General features: G+C 56.4%; 5 protein-coding genes across 5 annotated transcripts; 2 read left to right on the forward strand and 3 right to left on the reverse strand.

Moving 5' to 3' along the window:
* Window positions 1-536: 536 nt before the first annotated feature.
* C8A04DRAFT_32281 (uncharacterized protein) lies at window positions 537-2,870 on the reverse strand (the record flags this gene model as incomplete). The annotated part of the gene is made up of 4 exons (XM_062782037.1): window positions 537-2,343; window positions 2,424-2,705; window positions 2,759-2,795; window positions 2,852-2,870. 4 exons carry the CDS (start codon window positions 2,868-2,870, stop codon window positions 537-539), a joined length of 2,145 nt encoding a protein of 714 aa, XP_062633606.1.
* Window positions 2,871-4,232: 1,362 nt separating this feature from the next.
* C8A04DRAFT_32282 (D-arabinono-1,4-lactone oxidase-domain-containing protein) lies at window positions 4,233-5,951 on the forward strand (the record flags this gene model as incomplete). Its single annotated transcript, XM_062782038.1, has 1 exon — window positions 4,233-5,951. One exon carries the CDS (start codon window positions 4,233-4,235, stop codon window positions 5,949-5,951), a length of 1,719 nt encoding a protein of 572 aa, XP_062633607.1.
* A 516-nt stretch (window positions 5,952-6,467) lies between these two features.
* On the reverse strand, window positions 6,468-8,175 carry C8A04DRAFT_40103 (aspartic peptidase domain-containing protein; the record flags this gene model as incomplete). The annotated part of the gene is made up of 2 exons (XM_062784825.1): window positions 6,468-6,598; window positions 6,633-8,175. 2 exons carry the CDS (start codon window positions 8,173-8,175, stop codon window positions 6,468-6,470), a joined length of 1,674 nt encoding a protein of 557 aa, XP_062633608.1.
* A 2,527-nt stretch (window positions 8,176-10,702) lies between these two features.
* On the forward strand, window positions 10,703-15,798 carry C8A04DRAFT_32284 (uncharacterized protein; the record flags this gene model as incomplete). Its single annotated transcript, XM_062782039.1, has 2 exons — window positions 10,703-11,414; window positions 11,480-15,798. The coding sequence occupies 2 exons, from the start codon at window positions 10,703-10,705 to the stop codon at window positions 15,796-15,798; spliced, it is 5,031 nt and encodes a 1,676-aa protein (XP_062633609.1).
* Window positions 15,799-16,906: 1,108 nt separating this feature from the next.
* On the reverse strand, window positions 16,907-20,278 carry C8A04DRAFT_40105 (uncharacterized protein; the record flags this gene model as incomplete). The annotated part of the gene is made up of 4 exons (XM_062784826.1): window positions 16,907-17,944; window positions 18,137-19,837; window positions 19,899-20,051; window positions 20,192-20,278. 4 exons carry the CDS (start codon window positions 20,276-20,278, stop codon window positions 16,907-16,909), a joined length of 2,979 nt encoding a protein of 992 aa, XP_062633610.1.
* Between the last annotated feature and the right edge of the window lie 1,622 nt (window positions 20,279-21,900).

Genomic DNA, 21,900 nt, shown 5'->3' on the forward strand with positions numbered 1-21,900 from the left:
GATGAATTCTTTGATTGACTCAAGCTAGTGTTGCGTTTGTGTTTATTATCCCGTAACTCGGAATATCAGCGCAGCGACCTTGTCCAGCGGCAGTGATTATACCGCCTGTCTCCCTCGAACGTCACCAGATAGGCGCTGCTGATACCATCCCCACCGTCCTTCGCATTCAACCCATTCGAAATATGCAGCAAACTATTTCTTTGCCCTCCGTTAACCTGCAAGATTGTTCGAGATTTCCCTCGCTTTCCCCCATTTGGGAATAAATAGCAACCTCCCCGCCGACTGTCCAGCCATTCCATCGTCTCCCTCGTCATCTCTCGTGATGCTTTGCAAATATAATCAGATATCCCTTCCCGCTCAGCAGACCGTGTCCTCCTCAACCAGCACACTCTAAGAAAAGATACCCGTCAACAGTTCCCACGCCCCGCCGATCCGTCCTCCTTACCATCAACTCAGCAAGCACAGCGCCATCTCATCAACCCCAACCCAACCCCTAGGACACTTCCGCGCGCGTGTCATCACCAACCACCACCACATCACCACCCATCCCCATCCCCCCCTCCCAAAGACCCATCCACAACATCCACCCCCAAATAAATCCTCCCATACGGCACCTGCCCACCCTGTCCCTCCTGCCGCACTTTCAACACATTCTTCGTCGCGAGAGACAGGACGTGGTAAAAAGCCTGAGCCACGACTGCCTTTTTACAGTCCTCGCCTTCGAAGAGTGCTTCGAAGCGCACCGTCCACTGCTTGGTGTTGGTGTTGGTGTTATTGTTCTTGTTATCGTTCTTGTTGTTGTTGGTTCTCGAGGAGGGACTTGTGGGCGCGCCCTTGTCGCGCGCGACGGTGGCGACGTAATCGAGGAAATTGCGGCCTTCGCGGTCGAGTGCGGTGTGCATCTCCTGGGAGGTGGTAGCGGCGGCGTGTTGGGTATTGGCAGCCTGGGGAATGGCAGCCTGGGCAAGAGCTAGGTCACCAGCACTACCACTACCACCTAAGGCGGAGTGGATGAGGGGATCGAATCCGTCCGAGCCCGGGAACTGCGCCGCGGCGTCATCACTGAAGCGCTCAATCTCCGGGCCGGGGATGAGGAGACTACCACGGCCGTGGAGAGGGCTGGCGCTGACCTGGCGGCTGGGAGGTCGACTGCCGGCTGCCTTGACAGACGAGCTGGGGATCTGGGAAGATGGACGGTTCCAGGGCACGTCAGAGGGGATATCGGGGAGGGCGGAACCTGCTCGTCTGCCGAGTTCGATGGGTGGGAGGTCGCCATCGTCAGGAAGGGGCTGGTCCTCGTCGTCTTGGCTCAGCCGGGGGCGGACACGACGGATGTCGTCGTCTTCTTCGGGGTCGAGGGCTTCGAGGGCTGAGCGCCGGCGGCCATGGGGCGCGTCGATATCGTCGCCACCGGGGTCAGTGATGATAATGCCTAGGAGTTGGGCGTGCAGACCCGGGCCGGAAAAATGCGACGCTAGAGGATGTGGAAGGCCAGGGACGCCGGTTGGAGACCCAATGCCGGCGATACCGCGGCCGAAGACGAGGTTGTAGGCATTTTTGCGGGCGTCGGCTGCCGTAATGGCATGGCGTGGTTGGGATTTCTCGGCATTGGCAAGATAGTTTGTGGACCAAGCCTTGAGCTCATGCCTCGTGATTTTGGTCTGATCATCCGGAGCCAGAACCGGCCGGCGCCTTCGGCGTTGGACGGGGGCAGCTCGGCTAGCATCAGCTTCGTTTTCGGTCACAGCTTCTCGCTCATGTTGAGCCGGCCGCCACTCTGGGTCTTGTTCCCGGTTCTCCTCGATTCTCTGTTGGACAGGAAGAGGCGGGTCTGAATGGAAAACATTGCGTGTGCCGCCCATAACCACATCACCTTCCTCGCCGAACGGAAGAAACTCGTCCTGGGGTACAATTCCCGCACCTTCCTCGTCTTGCTGTTGTGGAAGTCGTGGCAACTGGGGCTCCTCCATGGCCGGTATGATGTTTCCGTCCGCGTCAATCTCAAAACCCCAATCATCGAGAGCTTGCAGCTCGCGCTCTTCGTCGCCAAACGGCATCAGCTCGTCGTTTTCTTTCGCAGGCGTCATGGTACCTGCTCTCGGAGGCCCGGGAAGAACTGCGCCACCAAATGGCGATTGTGAGAGGTCGAAACCGCGCAGCATGGAGCGGTTGGAGCTGGACAATGACCCATCCCGGTCGAGAGGCGAGAATTGAGAAGACGTCTTGCGCGAAGCCTGGCTGATTTGGGGGACAACGAGGTTACCGCCGTCATCGAAATGGAAAGCGGGAAGGTCCGGATTGAGATCAAACTCCGGGTCGTCCTCGAGGATAAGCTCTCTCCGCCTATTTGTTGTCAGTTCCCGTTCATTCAACACAACCTGAGAAAAGCTGAAGCGCAATACAAGGCCGCAGGTCAAACATACTTGGACTTTCCCGCCTGGGGATCAAGGGCATTCTCACTCCCACCCAGCGCGTTATAAAACGCTCTCATGTGCGACTGCACCCGCTCGGCGTCAGAGAGTACATAATGGCACTGTTGGGAATAGACTCTCGAGAGGCCGTACAGCAGGCTTCCCTGGAGACGCAAGGCGATCGGCGCCTCCGGCTGGAGGATGGTTTCGCAGGCCTTTTGGACATTGACGTCCTGGATTGCCTTTCTCGAGATCTTCCGAGTCGTGGATCTAAGACCTATGGTGGACACCAGCCTGATAACTATTAGTTTGGCGCTGTTCGCTGTGCTTGGCTGGATTGCTCGTACCAAACGGTTGCAACGCCGTATGCCTGGCTGGTAAGAACTGCGTGCGGTTTAGTTGGTTACTCTTGTCCAAATGGTTAAGACCCTGAAGCTTACTCTCATGACTGTAGAACATGTTTCTTGGTACGCGCGAGTCGCCCGCGCTCGGTCGATTGTGATACTTAGTCCACCAAGTACTTGACCCAGTTGATATAAGAATGAGAGTATAAGGGGTCAGTTATGCCGGGAGAAAGTAATGAGTGAAGTCAAGAGTGACTGTAAATGCGTTTAGTAGGATGTGAAGGGGAGAATGAAGGTAATATTGGGGGCGTAAATATTGCTGGTGTTTCCGTGGGCTAGAACGCGTCGTGTGTGTAAGGGTATAAGGTTGGAGGGGGTGCCAGCCGCGCTGGGAAGGTGATAAAGTTATGGAACGCGAAGAAGAGCGTGAAGACTGACAGTTGCCAGTAGGAGGGTACATGTTCTATGGAAGACGTGGCACACACTACTAACAATATTATTCTCTGACGCGGTGGGCTGCCGCCCGAGAAGGAAGGCACGACTCAACAGGTGCATTTCGGAAACACTACAAGCAATCTTGACGGGAGGAGACAATCCCTGGGATACTACGGAGTAAAATACACATTCTAGGTTACTCGTGAAATGGATTCCTCAATTTCAAAAGTCTTACGAGGGCCTCATTACCCCTTAGCTTGTTACACATCCACCACTTAGAAATTAACACGACTTTCTAGGCGGGCTTAAAGGTTATATCTGATAACATGCTTGGCTGGTATACTTTGCGGATGGGAGACACTACAATAAAACGACAGCGTTTGATTGTTAAATCTAGTTTTGTTACCTGACCTCCTAAACGGAGCACGCCAACTATCATTCCGGGCGGGTGTAAGTTGCGGCCGAGCCAACGGTGTGATGGAGGATTTCAAAGACGAATGGGTCGGAATCTGATTACTTTTGATTCCGGAACTATGATTTAGACACAAGGTTTCTATTGTAAAGTACCAGCCAACCCCTCGAAATTATAAGTTACGTATAAAGCCTGTGAAAGGAGTGAAGTGGAAGGAAGGACGTGTTCGGCAGGTGGGGCAGGGACCTCTGCGGAAATCGGCCCCGCCAGCCGTTATCAGCTGCTGACCAATAAAACGCCAGTCCCTACGTGCAGGGATCTGCGTTATCGCGCCGTCATCGCTTCACCCCACCAAGATCTTCCGAGCTCCCCCACTATACGCCGAGATTCCGCTCCGGCCGAGCCTTTAGAGTGATCACATCATTTCGAGAGATGCTACTGGACTTGAGCCGTCATGTCGAATTTTTAATCTGGCGTTTTGAGCGCCTTTAGTTTCTCATATACCTAATTGAGTGTCCTGGGGCGGTCTATTTTATAGATAGCCAGCCACTAACCACCAATTTTCACATTATCCCTCGTTCTCATCAACCCCCTCACCAACCGAGAGAAAAAAAGAAACCAAAAATCAAAATGGCCTCCGACCTCCTCACCACCCTCCCAGCGACCCTCCAAGCCCTCATCACCGCCCACACCACCTCCTCCCCCATCCCCTTCCGCGCCCGCACCGCCTACACCCACCGCACCTGGGCCCGCACCTTCTCCTCGCTCCCGGAACTCTACATCCAACCGCACACCCCCGCCGAAGTCCAACTCGCCATCACCCTCGCCCGCCAATGCCGCCGGCGCCTCGTGGTCGTCGGCTCCGGCCACTCCCCCTCCGATTTAACCTGCACTTCCTCCTGGATGTTGAATCTGGACCGTCTCAACCGGGTGTTGGCTATTGATCAGGCGACCGGGCTGGCGACGGTGGAGGCGGGGATAAGGGTGTATGCTTTGAGTGCGGCGTTGGAGCAGGCAGGGTTGGCGTTGCCGAGTTTGGGGAGTATTGACGAGCAGAGTATCGCGGGGGCTATTGCCACCGGCACCCACGGGAGTAGTCTCCGGCACGGGCTCGTGAGCGAGACAATCGTCTCGCTGAAAATCACGCTTGCCGATGGGCAGACACATACCTGCTCGGCGGAGGAACGGCCGGATCTATTCCGCGCCGCGCTGCTGTCGGTTGGGGCGCTCGGGGTGGTGACGGAGGTGACTTTGCAGGCGGTGCCGGCGTTTTCGCTGGCGTGGAGCCAGACGATTGATGCGGATGCACGGTTGTATGAAGGGTGGGATGGGCTGCTGTGGACGCAGGCGGAGTTTGTGAGGGTGTGGTGGTTTCCGTATATGCGGCGGGCGGTGGTGTGGACGGCGGATAAGGTGTCGCGAGAGGATATCACGGCGGGACGGGCGCCGGGGCATTATCATCCGAGGACTAGTTTCCAGGACAGTACGTTGGGGTATGTGGTGTATCAGAACTTGCTGGCGCTGTCGAGGTGGTTTCCGAGGATCACGCCGTGGATTGAATGGTTTGTTTTCGGGCTCAACTATGGTTTCAGCAACGGGGAGTCCACGCGCGTTAGTGGCTGTCAGGAGAGCCACAAAGCGTTTCTGCTTAACTGTCTCTACAGCCAGTTCGTCAACGAGTGGGCCATCCCGCTCAGCAAAGGCCCCGAGGCCCTGCAACGCCTGGGCGCCTGGCTCAACCGCCTCCAGCCCGGCGACGCAGGCTACGTCGACCACGGCATCCCCTTCTCCGCCGAGGGGCTATGGGTACACAGCCCTGTCGAAGTGCGCGTGAGCAACACCAACGTGCGGACCAGCGCAGCGGCGCAAAACCGGCCCTTCCTGGATATCACACCCGACGACGAGCCCGCGCTGTACCTCAACGCGACCATGTACCGGGCGTATCACCGGGATCCGGCGCACCACGCGACAGAGCGGTATTATGAGGCGTTTGAGTGGCTGATGCGTGATTTGGGGGGGAAGCCGCACTGGGCGAAGACGTTTAGTGTTACGCCGGGGGAGTTTGCGGATTGGTATGGGGAGGATTGGGCGCAGTTTTGCCGGGTAAGGGAGGAGGTTGATCCGGAGGGGTTGTTTGTTGGGCCGTGGCATCGGAGGTATTTGTTGGGTGGTGGGCAGCAGCAGCCGGCTGCTGATGAGAAGGAGTACGATGTCTTGGGGGCGTCGGGGGTGTTGTTGCCGCTGGAGGAGGTTGGGTTTGTGCATGAGAAGGCGGCGGATGGGGGGCTGCGTGTGTCGGGGCATCAGAATCCGGCGGTGCCGCAGTTGAATGTTGAGGTTTGGGAATAGCGGGGGTTGTTTTGGGAATACTACGTTGCGGAAGTTGATTTGTGGGCAGTGAGTGAGTGGTGTTGCGGCTCGAGCCAGTCCTCCTCCCCTTCTTATTTCTATATATGTATTCTAACTTGCGACGAGCGGGCGTGTAAATATGAAAAGAAGTCCAAGACGAAATAGCAGAAGCTCACCACCCAACCCTGCCGTCACACAGGCTAGTAAAGGTTTTAAACGGCCCCAAAAGGTCCTGTCGACCGCCTCAAGTATATCAGCGGGCGCACTTTCGGTTCGCGTTGGATTTGAACCGATGCCCTCTCTCCCCTCTCTCCCCTCCGCCATATGTGCAATGAGGGGGTTGCTTGAGGACATAGTTCTGGACTCATGCTCTTCAGCTCACATCCGAAAAACACAGCCAAACACAGCCTTATATGTATGTATGTACATAGTCCCTCACCCTCCCGATATCCCCCGTCATTCATCAAAACAAGACCCCCCCGCCCACCACACCAACCCCAACAATCCCCATCACCCTCAACCCCACCCTATACCCTCCATGCAAACCAGCACGCCCCCTAGCAGCACTACTCCCCACACCTCCCGAACCCGTCCCGTACCCACCACCTGCGGTACCACTCCCGCTGCCACTACCACTGCCGCTCCCGCTACCCCGGAACCCGCCGCCGCTGCCAAAACTACTTCCCCCAATACCGATGCTCTCGTCACCGGGGGAGGGGGGTGTGGGGGTCGGGGTGTGGGTTGTTTGTTGGGCTGGGACGCCTGTTAGATGGGGGAGGCCGGTGGGTTTCTCGTTAGTGTCGTCGTCACTATCGTCATCACCGTCGTGGTCGTGATCGTAGTCGTCGTCTTCGTTGCCGTTGTTGTCGTCATCATCATTGTTGTTGTTAGAGGGGAATGAGAAGAGCTCAACGACGGCGGAGGTAGAACTGTTAAGGTTGGCCTGGGCAAGCCCGATTTGGTGGTGGGAGAGGTCGTAGACGACATAAGCGGAGCGGAGGAAGGTAGCGCCGAGGAGGGTGAAATTAGACGAGGAGGGGGGGGCACTACTGCTGCTTTTAGATGACGAAGGAGGTGGAGACGGCTCAAAAAGCGCGGTAGACTGGATCCCAAAGACACAAAGCCGTCCTCGGGAGGGGGGGTTGTTGTACGCTGGCGGGAGGATATCGAGAGTAAGCGACCACAGCGGCACGGTGATGCGCCCCGTAGGCGGGAAGGTGAATGTCAGATGGAAATCGGGGTCGGTTTCCGCGCGGGAGCAGTCTACGAGGGCCATGCGCAGGTCGGGGGAGTAGACGGCGCCGACGGCGGCGTAGATGGGCTCGGCCAGCTCGTCAGGGAGGTAGGAGAGGGTGGTGCCTGAGTCGAGGACGGCTGGGGCCGGGTGGTTGAGGAGGGTAGCTGTTGAGAGGGTGCGGCGGGTGCCGTTTGTGTGGGTGAGTGTGACGCCGGAGAAGTCGAGTTCGAAGGAGGAGTAGGCGCTGCTGTCACCCTTGCGGCCCGGGCCTTTGTAGAGGGGGAGGATTTGCAGCGGGCCGATGAACTTGTCGGTGTCGATGCCGCCGAAGAGGATGGAGCCTGAGTCGGTGCGGCGGTCGTTGAGGTAGAGGGAGTAGGCTTTGGACTTGATGAGTCCCTGTCGGGCCATCTCGTCGATGATATTGGGGTACTTGGTGGCGGCCCGCTCGCTGGTGTTGAAGCCGAGGCCGAGGATGCCCGTGCCTCTGACGGCTTGGGTCACGTAGGCCATCTGCAGGGACTTAACGGTCGTCCCGCCGATGGTGAAGTCGTCGGTGATGTAGTCTCCCGAGGCCGAGGTGTCGTCGAGGTAGGTGATCTCGAATCCGTCCTCCTCGACCAGTTTGCTCGTGGAGCTCTTGGACGGGTCGAACGTGTCGGTGCAGGACATGCCGTAGATGCTTTGCAGGTCTGGGCTCGTACACAGATCGGCGTCGTGGCCCAGCACCCAGGCGTCGCTGCTCCCCGTGTCGAGCAGCATGGTGAGGTTCTGCTTGGGGGTTCCGACTTGTACCCGGACATAGTAGCCGCCGCCGGCTATGCTGTTGATGAGTCGTTCCGAGTATGGCCCCCGGCGGGCGAGCGAGGACGGCGTGTAGGTGTGAGGAGCACCGGGAAGCCCTCTTGTGACCTCGAACTGGACAACATTTTGGGACAATGCCCTCCCCGGAGCCAGGCTCAACAGGGCCGCGGAACGAAGTTTCATTGCCACTCGAGCGTTGTTGTGAGGCAGGTCCTTGTCACCACTTGACGATTCATCGGGCTCGGCTGGTCTCTTGTCAAACTCTTCGTTCTCCCCTTCGTTAATCGTCTTAGACACACGGCCAAGTTGTTAGTTTCAGGAGTCGCACGGGGCATAATGGAGACAGGGTCCGAGATGGTAAGCCCACGATGGCAACAAAAACAGGAGGCGGCCGCCCATTTTATTGTTTCCCATCTCTTTCCAACTTGCTTAACTAGCGGAGAAGGCGGGTTTGCTGGGGGGTCAAACGCAACAAGCCATCGCTGGTTTGGGGGTCCTTGAAATCAGATTTCCAAGGTCTGGGCATGGCTTCTGGGCAACGGGTCGGCAACGAAACAGAAACAAACTAACCCCGGGATAGCTTGGCGCCCAGAGCGATCAGCGTATCTAAGAGACATGCCGTTGACAAAAGCTGTGTTTTTGTTTCTGCTACGAGAAGCTCCGAGTGGTCTCGAGGTCTGGCTTCGAACACGCCGTGTCTCGCCAACGCCCTCGGCTCCAAGGACCTCCCCAAGATCGTGGTGTTTTCCCCGTCGCATGACACATGGCATGCCAGGTTGAGCGGCTTGGCTTGACCTCAACTGAAGGGCGCATTATTGCCAAGGCTGCGGCGCTCTTCTCGGCCTTGGGTTTGTCTGGGCGAACCTCACAATTCCACGGAGCCAAAGAGATCGAGGCCGGCGGGTTTACTGAGCGAATGTTGATATCAAACTGCGCATACGGGCAACTACAAAGGGGCTGGCTAGGACGAGTTGCGCCAAAGGTCCCCGGGATAACGTGAGCCAGCGGTGAATTGTCTCGCGGGTAGATCTTGAGCACGTTGTCGATCTGCAAAATTCTTCGCCTTAGTAGGTTAACTCGGAAGCGTTGCGATCGTGGCGAGGACGGTCGGTCGAAGGACTCTCTCACGAGTGGCCTTTTACTCGCGCTTCGCTCTTTTTCGCTCATCTTGTGACTTGTGTGACCGGGTTTTCGGCTGGCCAATGCTCGTCTTTGACCATCGCCAAGCGCCCAGCAGCTTGGCTCGACTCCTTGGCCCCATATCTGGACGTTGGCGTTAGCTCATCGGCCACACGGACGAAACCCAACCATGAGAAGGGGAGATTTGGGTGAAGGAATCTCGATTCGGTGTGGTCAGTGGCCAGGGGGCATCCCCGACTTTATTTCCGAGGTCAAATTCCGCTTTGGGAGAGCATGTTTCTCTTCCCTTGTCGGCTGTAGTCATCCAAGCGAGACACCGCTGAGTTACCGCTGAAACCCTGCATAGTGTATAGCGAGTACACTACTGCGTGGGTCGGTAACAATCGCTTGCTAAATGCGAGGAAGATACCACAATATCAAGAGGGAAAGTTGCTCGGTAGCCTGCAAAAGAAACCGTTTGGTTCTTGATAAAACTTGAGCTGAAGTCTTCCTCAGTGAGGAAGGAACAGGGATGACCCCACTCGGCCCCTCTCGGATTTCCGTAGTGGGACCAAAATTCAGACGGAAACTCACAGGATACCTCGACCCGGGTAACGACATTCCTTGCTATGGTGGTCAACGAGCAGCTTAAAAAGCCTTCGGTACACTGCATAGTACACGCCCGATGCGATACCCAGAGTTCCCAATGCGGTGTAACCAGACTCTTTGGGTTGATGTGGGGTGACGTTTTAGGAAGCAAGGGAGTTATGACTAGGACATTGAACATGGGAATTCCCTCCACTGCAGATCTCGAGCCCTCGGGTCCCGGATCTGGCATCCCGCTCAAGGTGTGACGGAGTGACGGGCTGGCCCGATAGCCCCACAAACTGTTTGCAACACAGAGCCGTGACAGGCCAAGTCCTGTACGGAGGAGTTCGAGGAATTCGGAGAGGGGCTTGATTCGAGTGGCTTTCCCAACTTTTTGCAGTGGCCCAATGGTCCCAATCCCGAACCGAAGCGGCCAAAGATCAGCAACACACACTCCCCTCTGCCGGGCTGGGACGGACTTTGCAGTACGAGTTCTGGATTGCACCTGCACATACACTATCCCAATACCACTTTCTGTTCCCGCGAGCTTTCCTGCAGCCAAATTTAACCCACGGCTACACGTGTAGTTCCCAACATCGTCTCGTTGCAACCACGAGCGGGGGGCCCAAGCACTAAAAACATTTACGGTCATTCCTCTACCTCCATAGTGGACCCTTTTTTCTTCTTCGTTTCCCCTGGTGTTGACCGCTGCTTTTTCCCACTTCGGATCGAAAAGTCGAAAACGCTGGATCCTATTTTTTGTGTTTCCGTTTCCTCGAAAACCCGGCAACCACAGTTACCCAACAAACAACGAGGGAAATAATATGCCGTAAGGTTGTGTCGCGCTGCAGCGACCCCGCGGCCTCTCTCACCCACAGTCCGAGTTTCCCGTCTGTGCCCGTGCCTGTGCCAGCGCCAGCGGTGCTTCTTCTCGTGAGAGCTTTGGGCTCAACGATATCACGCGACCGACCGACTGAACTGCAACAAACAAACAAAAACGACGATGCATCCCTCGATCCTCGACACCAGCATCATCGACCTGCTCGAGGCCGACCCCCGACCGTCCGTGATTGTCGCCCTGACCCCGCACCCGCCCACCGTCGTCTACACCAACCCGGCCTTTGCTGGATTTCCGACCCTGCTGGATCTGATCACTTCGAAAAGCGAGGACTGTCGGCCGCTATGGGAGTGGATTACCGGCGGCGCTGGTGTCGACCAGGCGCAACAACAGCCGTCGGGCAGCACGCATGTGTCAGTACCAGAAAGTGCGGGGCCGGCCGCGAGCGCGTCGTTCTCGTACTCGAATGTGTATTGGACTCGGTCGGTGGTGCACGAGCAGATGGTGGTTGTCGGCGCGAATGAGCAGTTGCCGTTGCGCCTTACGGATGGGCAGTCTCAGTCGTCCCGGACGGGAGGGTCACCAAAACGGGTCATGAACGGCGAGAGTGAGGTGGTTGCTGGTGGTGGTGGTGGTGGTGCTGCTGCTTCTGCTGACGATAACAACACCGAAAATCGCCCAGCAGCCCGCACAACACCGACGATCACACCCATCCTCTCAGTCACCTCAGTCACAGAAATCGAACCGTGTTTCAAGTCTACTCGGTCTACTTCGACGACAAGTCCCAAGGAAAGACCGCCTTCCCGCGCAGAGGCTGTCCAGTCACTCGGCCACGCCGTCTCGGACCCCGCCTGGATCTTGCCAGATATTACACCAGGTAAGTGGTCGCGCGCCGGGTTCATCCTATTGTTTCGAAACTAAGTAACTAACCAACCCCAACAGAACAACGCCCCTTCCTAGACGACATCAACAGCGTAGACTGGGCCAAAACCCCCCTCGGCCCCATGCACAGCTGGCACCGTAAACTCGACGAAACCGTCAACCAAATCCTCGTCGACAGCCGGCCACACGCTGTCTACTGGGGCCCAACCCACATCATGATCTACAACGAAGCATTCAGCAAATTCTGCGGCTTGCGACACCCCTCGATGCTGGGCATGCCAGTGCTGGAAGCGTGGGCCGAGGCCGGCGAGATTATCAAAGACACCATGCGGGGGATCGCGCACCCGGACAGGGATGTGGTGGAGCATGAGTGGCGGTTTTATATTGACAGGGAGTCGGAGATGGAGGGGGGCGCGCCTTGGCTGGAGGAGACGTATTTGAGGTGGTCGATGATTCCGATTCTGGAGAATGGTCAGTGTCTTGGGTACATGCAGCCCGTGGCGGAGACGACGAGTGTGAGGTTGTGGAAGCGGCGCGATCCGATGCTGGAGAAACTCCATGAGATTTTGGTGACGGTGCGGGATGTGGAGAGTTACTGGGAGAAGGCCATGCAGGGGCTCGCGTCGCTCGAGCCGCAGTATGATATCCCCCTGGCGATCCTTTACACGGTCGAGGAAGATCCCGAGGCTGCTGCGGTTGGGGTGGACGCGAACGACGCGGCGGCAAGGAAAGCCTGCCGACTTGTGGGTTCCCTGGGCGTCCCCCCTAACCACCCCATCGCGCCCGACACGATCAAGTTGGGCGGTGGTGGTGATGGTTGTAGTAGTAGCACCACCTACCCGCTTATCTCCTCCTTCCGCGAGACCTTTGACGCCAACCACCCGACATTACTACAGACCAGCGACGGGACACTCCCGCCATCGCTGCTAGACGACCTCCAATGGCGAGGCTTCGAGGGCGACCCCTGCCGGGCCGCCGTGATCTGCCCGATCCGGCCGATCAAGGAAGACAGTGTGGCGGGCTTCCTCTTCCTCGGCCTCAACCCGAGACGTCCCTACGACAACGACTACCGGCACTTCATTTCCCTCCTAACCCAGCGGGTGGCGGCGTCGCTCGCTTCGATCGTCCGAGTCGAGGAGGAAGCACGGAGGGGCCGCAACGCAGCTGAGCAAGCGGCCTCGGATCAAGCGATGCTCAAGCAGCGGCTGGAGGTACAAACGAAAGAAGCCAATGAGTCCCTTCAAATGTTCGAGGCCGTCGCCGAGTTCGTGCCCGTGGGAATGAGCTTCGGCGACCCAGAGGGCAACATCACCTACGCCAATGACGCATGGTACAAAATCACCGGGTACCCGGGAACCGGCCCTGTGCCCCGGCAGGGCTTCCTCTCCTGCGTCAAGGACCAAGACCACCATATCATCATCGCTGAGTACGAAAAACTCAAGACCACCCGCAACGTTGAATTCGAGTTCCGCGTGAAGCGGCAGCCATCAACAACAACAACAACAACCGACACAGCGACCGACACAGCAGCAGCAGCAGCAGCGACAGTGGAAACCCTTCCCTCGTCCTCCCTCACGCGTTCGTCGCCGAGCTTTGGAGAAGCCGAAGAAATCGACCTCGTATCGCTCGAAGACGTGCGCGAGCGCAACGTACTCGCCAGCGCGCGGGCCGAGTACAGCGCCGACGGCCGGCTCATGCGAGTCCTAACCTGCCTGACCGATGTATCCCCGCAGAAGAGCGTTGCGCGGGAAGCGCTGCGCCGAGCGCAACAGGCCGAGAACCTCCGGCGCATGGCCGAGTTCGCCACGGTCGGGTTATACGACATGACCGTTGACGGCCGGTTGCTCGGCGCCAACACGGTGTTCTTCGAGATGTGCGGGCTAAGGAAAGTCGACCCGGCGTGCGTGGATATTCGACCCTGGCAGAGCTGTGTGCGCAAAGAGGACCTGCCGCTGCTCACCAGTAAGCTGGACCAGATGGTGCGCGAGGATAAAGTGCAGAACGTCGAGATCCGGCTCAACACCACGTGGACGACGGAAGACGGGTCGGGACATAAGGTCGTCATGCCCCGCTGGGTGCAGGCGACGCTGCTTCCCGTCCGGTCGTCGTCTGAGGGCACGACCCAGAGTTTTACGGGCTGCTTGAGTGATGTCTCGCTGCAGAAGTATCAGTTGGAATGGGAGAAGGAGCGGAAGGAGGAGGCTATTGAGTCGAAGAGGCAGCAGGAGAACTTTATTGACATGACGTCGCATGAGATGCGGAATCCGCTTAGTGCTATCATCCACTGTGCGGACGCTATCACGGCGACGCTCTGTCGGGTTCAGGAGCTGCTTGGGGGTGGATTCTACGGGAGTGTATCGTCCGACCAGGGCGTGGGCGCGTGTGCGGGGGCTGGTGAGCTGCCGGTGCCTATGCATGCGAGCGAGGACTGGGCGGCGGAAGCCCGCGAGTTGGTGGATAACTGCATCGACAACGCCGAGACTATTGTTAGTTGTGCGAACCACCAGCGGCGCATCGTCGATGATATCCTGACCATGTCGAAGCTGGACTCGAGTCTGATCTCGATCACCAGGGTCATTGTGGATCCCATCAAGATGGTGAAGGAAGCGCTCAAGATGTTTGAAGTGGAAGCGCGCCGGGTTGACATCAACCTCAGCATGGTGGTTGACCCCGGCTACCACGAGCTCGGCATCAAGCACTTGATCTTCGACCCGTCGCGTCTCAAGCAGGTGCTCATCAACCTGCTCACCAACGCGCTCAAGTTCACGGTTTCCGTCCCGACGAGGAATGTCACTGTGGCTGTCAGCGCCAGTCTCAGCGAGCCCACCGAGGCCAGCAGCAAGGTCTCGTTTATCCCGCGCTCCGAGGAGCCCCTCGAGGAGATGTACGACCAGCCGGCCCCTCTCGACCGCGCCAACCCCGTGTTCCTGATGTTCGAAGTCGAAGACACCGGCGAGGGCCTCACGGAAGAAGAGAAAAACAACCTCTTCCAGCGCTTCGTACAAGCCTCCGGCCGCACACACATCAAATACGGCGGGTCCGGACTAGGCCTCTTCATCAGCCGCCGGCTCACCGAACTCCAACACGGCGCCATCGGCGTGTCCAGCCAACCCGGCGTCGGAAGCACCTTTGCGCTGTACATCGAAGCCTACCGACCAACAGACGAAGCCCTGCGCGAGATGTACGCCACCGAAGCCGCGGGCCAGTCCGCCCTGTCCGCCCTGCGCTTTCATCCCAGCCTCAGCCGCCGTAGCAGCAACAAGCGCGCCATCAGCAGCAGCACCCTCGCTAGCGAGTTCACTTTGCCCACGGCGGGGAGCGCGGGGAGCGCGGGGAGTGTGTCTGGGCCGAGCACGTCGGCTACCACCGCCGTCACGCCGAGTAGTGAGGTGGGGATGGGTCCCAGCCTGGGGTTAAGCCTGCCGTCGCCGTCGCCGCCGCAGATTAAGGGGGTGTTGGTTGTGGAGGATAATTTGATCAACCAGCAGATTACGAGGCGCGGGTTGTTGAGTATGGGCTTTACGGTCGATGTGGCGAATCATGGGGTCGAGGCGCTGGAGAAACTGTGTCGGACTGATCGGTATGCGCCGCCGGGTCCGGCAGGGGGTTTTCCTTTTTCGGGCGGGAGGTCTCTGTCTTGTTCGGCCCCTGGCAAAACCGACGCCGACGCCGATACTACAACCACCACAAACACAACCACCGCAGCTACAGCCCCAACAAGCCCAACCTCCCCCGCACCACCACCCACCACCACCACCACCACCCTTAACACAGCAACAGCCACCAGCATGGCCACCATAGCCCACACCCTCCACACCAACCCCCTCCACACCCACACCAGCGGCACAACCCCAACCCCAGGCGCCCCAGGCGGCACAACCCCCCACCCCTTCCCCCTCTCCATGATCCTAATGGACATCGAAATGCCCATCCAAGACGGGTTAACCTGCACGCGCCACATCCGCGAACTCGAACGCGCCGGACACATTGTCGGCGGCCGGATCCCCATTATAGCGGTCAGTGCGAATGCGCGGAAGGAACAGATCCGTGAGGCTCGCCAGGCGGGGTGTGATGATGTGTTGGTCAAGCCGTATCGGATGCCGGAGTTGTTGGAGAGGATGAGGGTTGTTATGGGGATGGTTGTGGGGGCTGGGGATGCTGAGACTGAGGAGGATAGGGGGAGGGAGGGGGAGAGCGATGGGAAAGAGGGGGAGAGCGATGGGAAAGAGGGGGAGAGCGATGGAAAGGAGGGGGTGGTGAAGACTGTGGTGGATAGTCTGCCTGTGGGGGAGGTGAAGGCGGATGGGGAGCCTGCGGTGGAGGAGAAGGTTGCCGTGGAGACGGTTGTGAGGGATGTTGAGGGGGTTGCGAGTGTCTGAGGGGACTACACCAGACAGACGTCTAAACTCCCAAATGGGGGAAAACACACCAAAAGGGAAAGGGAAAGGGAAAGGGAAAGGGAAAGGGAAAGGGAAAGGAAGCATTTACAGGTGCAGAAGGCGAGCGAGACCTCAGAAATTGGAGCTTGATGATGAATGATCATGAAACGAGCATTGGGTTGCATTGCATCGTTGGTGCTGGGTGGTCGAAAAGACCCGGAGCAGTACGGCAAGGGCAAGACGGAGTTGGCTTTGGCTGATCGGGCTGCATTCATTCATTCGTTTTGGTGCATTGCATTGCATTGAGGAACGGTGTTGGGGGTCTCTTTTTTTCGGGTCCATGTCGATGGGGGGTTTTCCATATATCGTTGAAGGTTTCGGCTTTCCGTTTTCCATTTTCACGGTGCATTTGGCTGGGATGGTCGGTGGGTGTAAAGGTTGTATATCCGGGCTTACGTGTTATTTCTTGTCCTTTTTTTTTTATCTCTTTTCCTCGCTTATTGCCCGACGTGGAGGCATATATGTTGTAAATACCCTTGCTAATTTAATTGCAATGGCTGCTGGATGCCAGAGCGAGGTCTCTGATTCTTGTGCTTGTGGCTGGCCATCGTGACTACGGTGGTTGGATTCTGGTGGATCAGTGAACGTTACTCGAAAGGGAGAGATACTCCGAAGCTGAGCTATACTGTAGATGGCATATATTGGTGTCATTAGTGCTCTCCGTCGGGCTACGTACTTGTAGCGCAATAAAATCAATGTAAATGATTCCAGTTAACACCGTTGGAGGTTCTTAACGATGTAATTAGTCATGATCACAGCAATCGAGGGACAACATAATAAAGCCACCTGCATGTTGAACTATCTAGCTACCTGAATCAGTAGTGCCAGTTCTCCGTGGCAAATGGGACACATTAATCTACGTGGCCTCTCAATGCCACAAATCGGCAAAATCAGGCAAAATCAGGCAAAGGGAAAAGGCCAAACCTCCGAACCAAGAAACCAGGAAGAAACCCGGATGACCGACCCCACGAGCCTCTCACGTCTCCCAGATCCCAATTCCACTCCTCCTTAATCGAGGCGTACCTAATCGAGGGAAATCGCCCAGGGCTCAGAATTTGATGCCAGCGCGAGCCCAAAAGTCATCGCCAGAGGTTAGATCCTTCTCATCAAACCGAATCAGAGGCTCCGTGTCGACCTTGGGAGATGGGTTGGCCGCATGGGAAGCGGCGGCCGTCTCATCCTTGACAACATGGCTGCCCACCGCCGCGTTGGACGGACGTCTCGGCGTGTTGGTGTCGAAAGATCCAGCGCTTTGGAGGTTCGCCATGGGCTCGCCAACCTTGAGGCCGGCGAATTCAAAGCCAACATTGCTATCCTGCGCTGTCTCGCGGGGGGCGCTCGAGACCCTTTTGGTAGGGATACCAGAACCGTTGTCGCCGTTCACTGTCTCATGCCTCCAGTTCAGCGGGCTGGCAGTAGCCAGGCTTGAGTGGCCGTTGCCCAGGAATTCAACCGAGAACGCGGAGTCGCCGTTGATGGGTGACTTGGCTGCACTATTGAACTGACTGCCCTCGAGAGCAGTACCCTGAGCCTCTTCTTTCTCAATAATCTCCGCAGCCTTCCGGAGTGCGCGGGCAATTTTCTGCGCTTCGAGCATCCCAGTACCATTAACCGTGCCGGTGGCGGCCAACGCCTCGGCCAGGGACTTGATCGCTTGCTCAACAGCACCCTCCTTATGGATGATAGACGGAGACGGTGACTCCAACTTCTTGGGCTGCTCTACGGTATTCTTCGTTCCAAGAAGATCCTCGGGAGCCTGTGGTAAGACAACGCTGTTGGTGGAATCGTTAAGGAGGTCCTTAGAAGCGGCCGGTGCCATTGTCCCAGCTCGGGACGCTGTCGTTCGCTTGGGATCAAGGCCTAGTGGGGCTGTGGGCGGAGAGGACGTCGCATCCTTCAGCATGTACTTCAGGACGTCTGACCTCCCAGAAGGTCCAAACCCATTTTTCTTGGGTTCTTGAGAGGCGGTCCACTGTGTATTATTATCATTGACGTCCTGGGCCGCCTCCGGAGTAGTCGCGCTTGGCCGGGTGGTAGTCAGAGGCAGCGTGGCGAATCCCATAGCCTCATCTTGGGCTGCTGCCATCTCGAGAAGATTCTCAGACAATTGTGAAACCGCAGATCTCTTACCCTCGGTCCTTCGTTGCCTGGGGGCAGGTGAAGGGCTAAGGATCTTGTCCCAGAGAGAATAGTTGTCGTCGATCGAAACCCATGGAGCTTTGTGAGTGCTTGCGCCCAGTCCTTGAGTGGTCCCAGGAACCGCGATTTGGGGCTGCACCTTCATCTCTAGCGTGCTCATGAGGCCCGCAAACTCATCCAAAGCCGAACCATTGCGAGCTGAGATGTTCTGGTGTGCCACCCCCTTATTCTGCGGCTCTTCGCTCTTGGAAGGAAATTGGCCCGCATCATTGTCCTCAGAACGGTCACTCTCCTTGGAATCTGAATTCCAGGGTTTGGCCCGAGAGTTCAGCAGAAAAGACTTTGGCGTCTGGTTGTTGATCTTCAGTCCACCAATTGGGCTGGTGTTTGACTTCAGGACGGGTAGCTGGATGCCATCGTCCAAGCCAAGGGTTGCGATCCAGTCCCGGCCAATGCGGGTGACCATCTGATCCTCTAGCAACAGAATCCTTTGCACAGCAGAGACTTTCGCCACGAAGCGGGAAATATCCCTGCAGACAAATCCCTCGATATCCTGGCGCGAGGCATGCGGGAGGTGGAGGGCGATAGCGGCGGAAAGCCAACGCGCAGGCCTCGGAAACCGGACGTTCTTGAACTCATGCTGTCGCTCACCAGGGAACACAGCGGCATATCCAAAGAGACGGTATGCCTCACTAAAGCTATACTGAAGCCTCTTATACTGCTCTTCATCCATCCCGTCCATCGTGTCGTGCCAGTACCTGCACTTCCGGTCGCCGGGGGTCGGGAGATTGAAGGCCTTGGCCACCATCTGTGCGAGGATAATGGACGAAGTACGGAACTCGATGGCATCAAAGACGCGCTTGACATCGTCCTCGGACGGAAAGTGGATCTGAGTAAAGTTGGTGAAGAGGTTGCGTGTACCACCGCCAACCGAGCGGTCCCAGTCGCCGGGGTTGGTCCCCAACTCGATGGCGATGAGATACTTCATATGGAACACCTGAGATTCTCTAGTACCTCCAAAAGCCCCCCCTAAAAACTCAAAGCGCTGAGGATGGCTAACTTGGGGACGATGCGGGCCCCAGCTCTGATTCCAGGCACTGAGTGAGCGTCCCTGTCTCGGGCCATACTCCGTCCACGCGTCCGAGAACGTGGTAGAGCTGTCAACTGACTCTGGACTAAGAACAAACCCATGGACGCGCGCAAGGCCTGAAAACCTGCGTTCTAAAGTCTCGTGGATCTGGCGCTGGAACTGATGAAGACCATTTGTCTGCACCTGGGTGGGTCGAAGAGGCATCGGATCGTTGAACTTTATCTTCTGACGATGTGAATCCGTTAAAAGGGGCGAATCGCCCTCCGTGAAAGACCGGATGAAGCGTTCGGCGAAGGCCCCACTACATGCTTTGGCCATGAGGCGCATCATCTTGTCGGATGAAGAGCAGGTATGGCCCCCCATCAACGAGGGCCTACACAGCCAACCGCCAGTGAGCGGAGAAGGTGTGATGAGCGTAACCGGAAGCTTCACGTCACCCAAGGCACCTTGGATGGCGGTGCGAATGTGTTCGACGGTCAGATAAACCTTCTTTTCGCCAAAGTCCATGCAGATGTCCTGTTCCGGGGTGACGGGGACAAAAGCCATTATGACGAGCGCACTCCGTTTCAACAGAGCAACGGAAGCGCGCTCCACCACATGTTCCAGAAAGGAATCCGCAAAGCCCTCCTCATTGGTAGGAAGAGAGATGATGCTCTGCTTGTCCTCGCCGACGATGTTGTGAATTGTGCCGTCGTCGACGCTATCAACACCGCCTAGAAATTTGGCAATGTCGAGCGAACTCAGCCATGTCTACTTTTTCGAAGGCGGTTAACACGTTTCACTTCAATTTAGGGGCCGGATGCTCTCATACTTGCGCCTTTCGGTCACCGATGCCGTTGGAAAGTAGCTTCCAGTGGAGGAAATCAGCAACCATCCAGCCATATTTGTTCTGGTCGGAGTTTTCCACCGAGACACCGCAGACGCCAATAATCTCGGAATTCTGAGGGAAGTCAGGAGGACAGTGCTATTTGAAAGTATTAGTTATAGATACAAGGTTGGCTGAAAGACCAAGGATTTCTACAGGATGAGCAAACCCCAAAATCCCAACAAGTGGACATTCACGGAAATGGAAAAGAAGGGCTCGACACAAGAGGGTCAACTTACCAGAAGAAGCGGCACCTCGGACATAGCCGCTTGGAGCATTCGGAACTCCTCGAGGCCACCTTCCCACGGGGCCTTGATGTCCACCATCGCTGCTACGGACCGATTAGTTGAATTGCCACCTTGCGAAATGCGCGAGCGGGAATACTCACCTGGTAAAGTGGAAGGAGTCTTCCTCTAGGTCGAAGGAGCCAACCGAGGACTTCGGCTTGGGTAACGGCTTGGGTAACAGCTGGGTTACCTCCAGTTGACTTGGCTTGTTGACGCAAAGTCGCGGTTGTTGGAGAAGGTGGGAGAGGTAGGTCGAGGGAAAGATGCAGGAGCTCAAATAGGATTGAGTTATGGAACACCCGCAACCTGGGATCCCGGCACAGAAAGGCTTTCAGGCCGAAACAAGGCAGGTATTCCTAGGAATCTGTTGAACTGGCAACGGGGTATCCAATGCAGGGAAGGACCTAAGCAGAGAAGAATGTTCCGGGCCGCGGGGGGAAGAAGTGCAGGTGGGGTTTGATAATGGGTCGTGACTTCCGGGACGGGGGTGTGACCTAGGTACATAACGTAAAGGCTCTCTTAATTCCGGGAGCATCTTAAAGGCCTACAATCACAGTGAGAAGCGCTCCGCCGCTTTGTAAGCTGCTCGAGAACAAAAGGCACTGTCACTGTCGACAGTATATGAATGGCGAACTCAAAGACCAAGTGTCGTGGCGGGAAACTGGAACTATCAAGCACTCAGAGGATTGATGGGAAGCCACATACTACTACTATCTATCACATCTAGACCATGGTTGAGTCTCTGTCATGAAAATTGGCGAGCTAAAGACACTTCAAATAACACCATCGATACTCGTCAACACCTCACAAGGGGTAATATGCAAACTAAGGCTTTGCACAATCGCCTCCTATTTACATTACACAGTCCCACCCTATGATTCCGCTCCATAGACCTACCTGGCACAACACAAAGAGGAATAGCAAACAAGAAAGACTCAAAGGGGGGTTGAGAAGCATGATAATTACAAGAAGGAAGGAGATAACTATCAAAAACAAAAACATTCAACGCCGGCCGCCGGCGATTCCGCAGTTGCTACCGAACTGAGTACTGATCTAGCGGCCAGAATCTTATTATCTGTGGGTAAATAGTCCACGTGATCTCAGGATTCAAAAACGGGTGCTTCTTTTCCTCTGCTAGTGCTTAGTGCTGTCGGTTGCATTTGCAAGAAAATGGCGGAGCGGACTGTACCAGCAATATCAGCTTTGATTGATTTCATCGGCACTCTCTTGTAATTGGCATGGTTATTTAACCATCAGTGTCTGGAAGAAAATCAACTAGCTTCTAACTTGACACCTCTTACATAGTAGAAAAGTAGACAACACTAATATAAAGAAGCCACAGAAAACGGGAAACGGAACCAGGCTTTTGATTAATTAATGACGTTTTCCGCATGATGAGTCTACAAAACAAGAGGCAGCACAATCTGTGTTAATTATGGTTTGCCTAGCCGGAACATTAAACCACCTTGTCTACCCTGTCGGATATGGGAAAGAAACAGCAGAGGTGTCGTTGGCTTCATTACAAACGTCCGGCTACGCCCGTCCTCTTTGTGTAAGTAGGTACCTAGCCTGCTATGGCCAAAAAAAGCGGCAGACCAAGTCCATGGATAACGTACTTTATAAGCGAGCCGAACATATAAGCGAGCCGAACACTCTCCACC

Source organism: Dichotomopilus funicola (assembly GCF_033296635.1).
Source record: "Dichotomopilus funicola strain CBS 141.50 unplaced genomic scaffold C8A04scaffold_84, whole genome shotgun sequence".
In the NCBI taxonomy this organism is placed as follows: Eukaryota; Fungi; Ascomycota; class Sordariomycetes; order Sordariales; family Chaetomiaceae; genus Dichotomopilus; species Dichotomopilus funicola.